The 9,574-nt window shown below is 40.7% G+C and overlaps 1 protein-coding gene across 8 annotated transcripts in view; it reads left to right on the top strand.

Moving 5' to 3' along the window:
* Positions 1 to 4,788: 4,788 nt before the first annotated feature.
* The window catches only part of adgrb3 (adhesion G protein-coupled receptor B3), a 170,583-nt gene continuing 165,797 nt past the window's right edge, over positions 4,789 to 9,574 (top strand). For 3 of the 8 annotated variants that reach the window (XM_058058090.1, XM_058058087.1, XM_058058093.1), the window contains exons 1-2: positions 4,791 to 5,413; positions 6,446 to 7,214. In XM_058058090.1, the coding sequence (XP_057914073.1) occupies positions 6,461 to 7,214 (754 nt within the window). In that variant the 5' untranslated portion in view covers positions 4,791 to 5,413; positions 6,446 to 6,460. Of the gene's footprint in view, positions 5,414 to 6,445; positions 7,215 to 9,574 lie in introns of all 8 variants that reach the window. The other 5 variants (XM_058058094.1, XM_058058088.1, XM_058058086.1 and 2 more) reach the window with 2 other exon arrangements.

The following is a 9,574-nucleotide window of genomic DNA, read 5'->3' as shown; positions in this document are numbered from 1 at the left end:
GTATGTCAATCAAGTAACGGGGATGGATGATAGGCTGACATCGTAAGTTCTGCTGCACTTAGAGACGTTGTTTGATTTGATTGGTCGCCCGAAGGGCAACATTCAGTTGTCATCTGAATGGCTGCCCTGTATATCAATCAAGTGACGGCATTGATGCTGGGATGATATTTTTTTAATGTCACGCCGCGATCGACCAGCGATCGACCAGTACCACCTCCGCGATCGACCGGTAGCTCGCGATCGACTTAATGAGCACCCCTGCCATACTCATTATGTACAGACAAATCAGTCAAAGGATGAAAATACAGTCATCTCATTGTAATTCAATCGTAACATCTTCTGAAAATCAGTCAAGTTTAGGAATTTAATTACAGCGTTTTTGTTATTAATTTCTACAACTAGCCAAAAAAATATATTGCTACGGAAAATAATCATATCAACCCATTCCAGATTCACTAGTGTTTCTTCACTCCCAACTTTCTGCGGCCCCATGGTGGGTTATTATGTAGTTGCACTCAGTAAAAAAAATGTGCGGATAGTGACCAACACATAGGGTGTTTTATTTGGGCACCTTCAATCCCACAGAATACATACATACATACATTTATACATGTATGTATAATGTATACATGATACATTCACGGGAAAATGGACACAGTCATCCCTTATTCATGGTAGTTAATTGGTTCCAGAACTAACCATGATAAGGGAATTCCTGCAAAATAGGATTCCTTATTTATTAATCTAATAGTTTCATAGTGAGAGCATAAAAAACTGTTTACAACCTAAATATGTTTTTTTTTAACATTATTAGAGGCCCTATACATGAAATAACACCCCCATAGTCACATTGATGTTCATATTACCCAATATAGTAAACATAATCAAAGAAAATAGCTATTGAAGACATATAAGACTCATCCTTGTTTGTTTTTGGAATTGAGTTTTAGCTTGGTGTTCGTTATAAGAGTCGCTGATTTTAGGGCCTCTTGTTAGATAATTCAAACGTGCTTGTTGTTCTGGCGATCAAGTGTGGTGCTTGTGTATCTCATCGAACATTACAGTAACGTCAGTGAAACTCAGTGACCAGTGTAGAATACGACATATCATTACAACATCTTTGAATGCGGCTTCTGAATGCCTTGTATTTGTAATTAGATATTTTTATGTGGTAAAATGCTTAATTTAGGCAAAAAAAAATAAAGATTTGCTAAAACACGCATTAAAAAAAACTCAACCACAAAACAGTATGACTTTTATTTGAAGCTTGAGTTGGTGAGGAATCTAGTTTGCAATGTTTACTAACCAAGATAGGGTACAAAAGTTAGTGAAGAAACTTAAATGAAGAAATAAGTAGAGATGATATCTAATCCAAGTTGCACTAAGCACTATAAAAATCTGGATTTACGTTGTTGCTTTTTAAATGCCTACTCCTTTTCAGAAATGTAGAATTGTGCAACCAACAATATGATATTCCTTGATGTAGCTTGTTAAGGAAAATAAACATACTATAACATAGTAGAAGTTATTGATGATTTGTCTAAGATTATAAAACCCAACAGTGGTACTGCATTTTAGTCAGTCGAAAATCAAATAATGATATTTTTTCATGCATAAAACAATGCAACATGGCTTTATGTGGAAAATGTAATGGACAAATGAGCAGTTCACTTTGCTTTTACCTTTTATTGAAGACTCTTGTTGGCAAAGACGGCAATGAGTGCAGAGGAAGGACGGGACAGGGGGGGCCACACGGACACAACCTTTGTGTTTTGTAGCGGTTTCTTCTTTCCTGAATTCAGTTGTTTCTCACCTTCTTTATCAAAGTGCGACACTCCATTGTGGTTTATATTGCAGCCGTGGTGTAACTGTGTCAGTTCGCGAAGAACCACCGTCAACCAGTGATGACATCATCACCTGGCAACGGAGCTGGCTGACTTCCGAGTGGGAATTGAGAGCAGGCTAACGGACGTGTTTCGTAATAAAGACACAGTTGGGACTCATACAGTCTGTAACAAGATGATAACAAGACCAACGCATGGGATTCCACAAACTGATCCAATTCAGGTCAAACAGACTAGTTTTTGTCACATTCTCATGCCCAATGAATGAGGCTTGCAGGGCACCATAGTATTGTGTACACGAAGTATCAACATATTTGTTGTCGTTGAGTGTGCAATACAAAATAGCTGAATAAAGACATAATGCTACCAACGTAGGGTAAAATACAACAGTTCCAACAAAAGCCGAGACTAAATTTTGGTGAAAATGTTACGAGAACAAAGTCGTTCCAAAACCCGGGCTTTATTACATTTATGTTAGCATGCGGTTCAAACATTTATGTTAGCATGTGGTCCAAAGCATTTATGTTAGCATGCGGTCCAAAGCATTTTGAGCCCAACCCATAGGGGGCGCCATAAATGTCATTTACAGTCACTTGTTTAATGGCTTACGTTTTGGACTGGTATACCATAGTAGAGCATGCAGTGAGTTTGATTCCTGACTAGTGCACAAACACTGGACGTTAGGGTGCATCAAATTTGAAGGGGAAATTTTTAATTCATAATATCAATTTGGCTGGCATTCCATTTTTTTCTAATGAACATAAAAATGTCTTTTGCAAAGTTTTGAGGAAATCCATTGAGATTGAGGGGTGCCACCTCACACATAAATTTTTGTAAAAGTTTGGAAAATGTGCAATTTCTAGTCTAATTGCCAAAAAGTTGACCTGGAAATGTTGAGTACAATGAACTTCTACACAGCATCATTTTCTATAGGGTCATCAAAGGGGGCCCAGACCAAAGACCAAGCTGAGACTGCTAGTCTGAAAGGAACTAGTTGTTGAGGGCAGCATCTTAGGAGAGCTGGTGGGTTGTGCTGCACAGTGCCTAAAATAATACATGGACAAGTGGATATCACATTATGTAGGATTATGTAGTACCACTCTCAATAAATATGAAGCATCAGTAATACTGTCTACACTATATGTATTACTGTTGTTGATGTTATGCTTGCTCAGCTATTAGCTAACTGTCATTAGCAAACTATAGCTAGCTAATGTTAGCCACAGTAAAAGCAATGAGCACTAAATACCTATAAATATGACTACAAATCATTCAAATTACAAAGACAAAACCGCAAATTTGCTAGTAATATGTAATAGGAGTATAAATACCAACAAAAACATAAAGATCACCTGAGAGTTCTTGAGCTGCAGTCTTTGCTGACCTCAAATCTCCATGGCGACCACTGAACTGTTCACCACTTTATTCCACAAAAACAGATGTATGGTGGCACCCCTAAATAATCATGTATTGGAAAAATATTTTCTATGTGTTGTTTCTACATATATTGGAACACTTTTAGTACCCAGCCATATCAAAATTCAATAATTGTGTTTTTTGATGCACCCTACTGGACTGAATGTGCCGAAAATGTTGAAACACCTCAAAAGGCTTATGGTTGATTCCAAGAATGGCACATGAAAATGTCCTTTTTGGATATTCTACGACAGGGGTCGGGAACCTTTTTGGCTAAGAGAGCCATGAAGTATATATGATATTTTAAAATGTGTATCTGTGAGAGCCATATACATTTTGAATGCAATAAAATGTGTGCATTTTTATGTAAGACCAACAGTTTTAGATATAATGGGCTCTAATTACGTAGACCAGGCACACTACCCCACGCCAATGGGGTGTGGCCAGCACACTTTCGTGAGCAGCGCAGTGTCTAATAATAAATCAAATACTTGCTGCCATTAATGCAACTTCTGCTGCTGCATAGTTTTGAACCGTATTCAGTACACGTATTTCATTCTTTTGGCCATCTTCACCAGAAGGCTTGGTTCTGCAGCTTTAGCTATTTGACTAAAGGAGGAAAGTTTACATTTACATGTTTTTTTGACATCTCAATGACCGAGGTAGACTACAGCATTACCCAGTAATAATCAAGTTTTGGTGTTTGACCTGGAAAATATCATCAGGAAAGATAGATATGGTTGGCCGTATTGCAGCAGAATATAGATGGACGAATTAAAATGCATAAGAAAGTTGTTGATTTTGAATATTATTTTCAACAGTCATTTCGGTGATGGTTTACTTTAAAATGTTAGCAAAAATACATTTTTATTGTGGTAAGAAATGCTTGAGAGCCAGATACAGTCATCAAAAGAGCCCTACCTGGCTCCCGAGCCATAGGTTCCCTACCTCTGTTTTACGACAACCAAAATACATATCTTTAGATTTTGTAGTTGATGGAAACATTGTTGCGCTACCTGGTGGATACATTGGGAATTGCAGTTTCACCAAGCGGGTAACAAAAGTCTGAAGGCGCAGATAATGTTTTGCATCCCCATGTTGACATCTAAGAAGGTGAAAATAAATAAACAAAAGCGAGCTCCAATAAAAAAAAAACAGCATAATAATAATAATCCAGTGTAAAAAGGTGCGCTACAATAAATCAATGTTCCATCACTGTGCAGCGCAAAATGAAAAGCAAGCAGTCATCAGGATGATCCAAAGGCACCAGCAACATTCAGGTCCCAGTGACAGAGGGCGCTGATCTTATTTTGGAAATCACAGATAATCTCATCCAAATGTGGAGACAAAAAAAAAAAAATCTAATAAAAAGTTCCTGAAATATTCCAGCTTTGAAGGACGCCGCACGCTGCAAACGTTGTCTGAGCACAAGTGAGAGGGGTCCGGTTCAGGGGGGACCCCTTTTGATCGGAATTAAGTGGGGAGAAAAAGAGGAAAAACGGGAGGAGGAGGTGGAGGACGAGGATGAGGATGAGGAGGAGGGCAGGGAAGAAAGTGGGTGCTGGTGCCAGACGCAGTAAGAAGTGAACGTACGTGTGCATGGTGCTGCTGAGAGTGTGACGTGATATTGCAGCCCGCTCCTGGAGCTCTGCAAGCAGCCAGTAAAGCGCCTTTTTGCGTTCTCGCTGGCTCCCTAAACATCTCCGACTAAACACGGATTTTTTTTTCCTTTCTCCGCTTCCTCGACATGATGAGAGGATGCTTTTTGGCGACTTGCTCGGGAATGGAATAGAAATGACGAATAAACCTGTGGTTTTATTGTAAAATCAAAGATCTTTTTTTTTTTTTTGGAAAGAATTTCTCTCTTTAGTGTTAAATTCAGTGACTGTCGCTTGGCTCTGCTTGATTTGATTGTGGATGGGAAAGCCTGTGCAGATGATGAGGAGGAGGACCGTGGATACGAGCGGGCAAATAACGCATATTGTATTTGCTTTTATTTTTTGAAGCATCTTGTTGCGCCGGACTTGTGTGTGCGTGCGTGTGTGCGTGTGAGCGCGTGTTGGAGTATGGAATCACTTGAGGGCTGCGGAATTGATTTATAAAGGATGTGTTCAAGTATGTTGGGAAAATAGCCATAGCTTCCGCGGTGTAAGGTAAGATTTTCTTTTCATAATTTACACGCTCAAAGTTTGTGCATTTAAATAAGCGTGAGTGTGTCCGTGAAGCATGCATGCGTCCACGTATTTTTTAATTTAAGGCAATGATCTTGTCTCCTAAAAGACAAACATCACTTTAAAGTGTCTCCATTCACATCGCTTCAACAGAAGACAGACGATTGCTTTTTGGAAGTGTCTGTCTCCTGACGACCCATTTCTCCTCCTCGTCCCCGGGAATACCGATTCCCTCTTGACGCCCCTGCACATGAATCTTGCACAAGGATTCATGTGCATCTCGATAAGAGCCCATGATCCATGCCGCGAGCCACGCACGACAGATAAGTTCGAAAGCCACCATTTCCACACTATTCTTTTCCTAGTCTGTATGTGAACGCATCAGCCGTGCGATTCCATCGCCTTCCCTTCCGCGGTTGCGCGCACGAGCACGCGCGCCCACGCACGCACCCGCTCGCAGCTGCATTGCCTGCAGGATTAAAGCAATCAGGACATGGCATTGCATTCTCCCTCACATTCTCTCCCTCTCTACCCATCTCCGTCCTCGCCTCCTCGTTCACACGCCTCCCGTGCACGCGCACTCACACACACTGGTTGAAAAATGAAGCATTTTATTTCATGTAGTCTGACTTAAATCTGCTTTCTTTTTGTAAAACGTGCATGCAAGTTTGCATGGAGGGGGCAGGATTGGGGGGGGCTCGCACACTTGCACATATAGAAATGGCATATAGAAATGACGCAATTTGAGCATTGATCAAAAGACATTTTCCTACTTTTGACCCAGATAACAGCCTCTAAATGTCTCACGCACGTCACCCCAGCACACATATCCACCCAGAAATAAATAAATAATGACCAGAGTAACCACAAGGTGGCAATGTTTGCACAAAGTACAGTAGTGAGGCAGTCACAACACATGCAGCCGAGGTTTATGTGCCTTGTTTTTATGTCCATGATGAGAAATACATGACTCTTCATAGATCATCCATGTTGCTCCTTTGTCTCTCCTCGCAGGCCAAATGACATAGGATGAAGGCTGTTCGCAACCTGTTGATTTATATATTTTCCACCTATCTTCTGGTTATGTTTGGATTAACTGGTGCCCAAGATTATTGGTGTTCCACTCTGGTGAAAGGGGTCATCTATGGATCCTACTCTGTGACTGAAATGTTCCCGAAGAACTACACCAACTGTACATGGACACTTGAAAACCCAGACCCGACCAAATACAGCATCTACCTGAAGCTATACAAGCAAGACCTGAGCTGCTCAGAGTATTCTCTGCTCGCCTATCAGTTTGATCACTACTCGCACGAGAAGATCAATGCCTTGCTCAAGGTCAACGAGTCCATCGTGTACCTGTGTGATTCCAAGAATATTTATGTGTTTTTACTCTACGACAAGAATTTTGTTCAGCTGCGGAGAGTTTTCCCCTCTGATTCCAACGGATTGATGCTGCAGAAGCTGGACGAAGAAGAGAAGTCAATCGTGGAGTTTCTGGTGTTGAACAAGGCCAGCCCCAGCCAGTTTGGTTGTCAAGTGCTTTGTACGTGGTTGGAAAACTGCCTGAAATTAGAGAAAGGCACCGTGGAGACGTGCGGCATAGTGTACACAAAATGCACGTGTCCCCAGCATTTAGGAGACGGAGAATCCGAGAGCATGCTCATGCTCAACAATGTGGTTTTACCCCTCAACGCGCAGACGGAGGGCTGCTTGTCGCCACAGCTGCACGCAGGCCAGGTCTGCAATCTGAGTGCCGAAGTCAAGCGGCCTCCTAAGGAAGGTGAGTATCCTGTCCCTCTTCTTCCTCGTCCTCTGTGCTGACGTAGTAACGGAGCACTGTGTCATTTAATGTGCACGTCGATCACTCCCTACTTCTGCCCTGTAATACTGCATGTCTCAAGTGTGATGGCCCATGAAACAAAGAGCACACATACAGTAGAGGTTTCGTTAAGATGGTTGCTGCCACACAAATTGGATAAAAGAGCTTGGAGTTGTCAACTTTTACAGTGGAACCTCTGAAGTCTGTCGTACAATTTCGAATTAATCGTCATGTGTGACTCATGCCAAGACGATGAAGTTTGAAGGGCACTCTTGCAGGATGTCACACAAGAGCGGTGCTTTTCAAATAGTGGAATATCAAGGGGGCGTGATTAATCTTAACTTGGGAATTTTACGTTGTTGCAGATGTTATCTCAGCTTGTGTTATTAATCTAGTTTCATAATCAGGTGATTGTATAAATTTGCTGTTGGCAGCATCCCATGCAGTGCTTTGTACAGATAAAGAAATAATAATCAGGCTCTAAATGGTATTTTAATTCAGAGGGGGTGCAAAAAAAAGTCTATCCCACAGGGGTGGCATGACAAAATATAATATACCAGACGTTTTTCGCTTTTTTGCGACAAAAAATAGGTCTTAATGCAAGACATCTGCATATATCACAGCATCGCAGTTCAAAAACCATGAGCTGCATGAATTAGAATAATTAGAATAAGAATTATATGCATGCAAATTTTATGCAAAATAAGCAGTCTCCAGTATCACCTTACAATGTTTGTCAATCAATGTTTTTTACACTCGTGTGACAAGTAAGTAGGCTAAAAAAGTGATTTCAAAAGTTATTTTACGTCTTAATAATACGTCTTAGCAATAACAGTAATTACTATAATTATTCAACATAAATGCTACAACAGCAAATAACCGCGGGGATCTTTAATTACACTCTGACCTAAAATGACTGGCATTAACGCCTGTGGCTGTTTTTAGTTTTTATTAACTCCACAAGATGAAAAGAACTGCATTTAAAGTATCAAGAGTGGTCAGCATCCAGCAGTTGTCTTCCTTTGCATCCTTTTTAAAATGTCAGTTGCTACTCAGGTATTGGTGTGAATTGGCATGTTATACTTACTGTACTATTTTGTTTCATAAATTTCTAGCTGATTTGCTACTTACTACAAATACAATATTGGTTCTGTCAATACGGTGTTGTATAATATACTTAGAGGGGACCTATTATGCTTTTTCCACTTTTTGCCCTATAAATGTAGTTATAATGTTGTATTCCTGTGTTAAACGATACCAAAGTTTCAGCTAATGAGGTTGGCGCATTTGGAAGTGAGCTCTAAAAGAAGCTTGGGATGGCTCAATGCTCGGTTTCAAAAGGCGTGGTAAAACCGTTCCTTTGTGATGTCACAGAGGGGTGGACTTTCTCATATATAAGTTCTCTGCCCTCCCCCAAGCGCTGCTCCGCTGTTTACTTGCTAGCAATGCCCCGAAAGGGAAAGACATATTTACTTACAATTCCTAAAAACGTCACCATCAGGCAAAAGTGGTTGGAGTTCCCGTCCACGGCATTTCACACTGGACCGTTTTGTGAACATGGGCCAGTATGCAGCTGGACTAGCCGACAAACTTGCTGAAGCCTGACGCTTTTCCAACGTTACTTGGTCGTGTGGACTGAGCAAGCAGTAAGTAACAATTTATTACTGTCCTGTGTTTATTTTGTGGAAGTCAAGGAGCAAAAGCACTTGCATACAGGGATACCAACGTCGGTTACCAACGCTAAAATACTAAAGCTACTTATCATTGAGAGACGTCTTGAAGTAACCTCTTTTCTTGAGGAAATTCGGACTTTACAGTCTCTACTTCCGAATCACATAAGGCTGTGTGTTAAAAGCCGACATAAAAAAAAAAAATCAGCGTTTATTATGAGCTCCTATACTGGCACAAACCGGAACTCCTTTTGAGTACTCATTAGTGTGACCAACTACAGCGGAGTGGGTGTGCCTGTAGGCGGGCCGTGGGTGGAATACGTTAACAGGCCATTTTTTGCGGGAACCATGAAGTCCAAAGAAATACAGCTGAATATGTGCAGATTCTTGAAGAAAAAGCTTTGTGTGCTGGTTATCATGTGTAGCTGCTCTATAGGAGTCCACAACTCAATACAAAGGGCTGAAAAATGATCATAATAAGTCCCCTTTAAAAAGGAAATGGTCAAAGAGAGCTTTTCACTTCCTAATACACTCCAAATCGCTATTAAAGTGTAAAAAAAGGTTGTTATGCTGTACGTTTTCGCCAAGGTAACTAGGTAGCTAAACACCCTCTTATGATTAAGCATTTATGGTAGATTTTCTACAATTGTA

The sequence above is a fragment of the Doryrhamphus excisus genome, chromosome 20 (assembly GCF_030265055.1).
Source record: "Doryrhamphus excisus isolate RoL2022-K1 chromosome 20, RoL_Dexc_1.0, whole genome shotgun sequence".
NCBI lineage: Eukaryota > Metazoa > Chordata > Actinopteri > Syngnathiformes > Syngnathidae > Doryrhamphus > Doryrhamphus excisus.
This window is presented reverse-complemented; position numbering and strand designations above follow the sequence as displayed.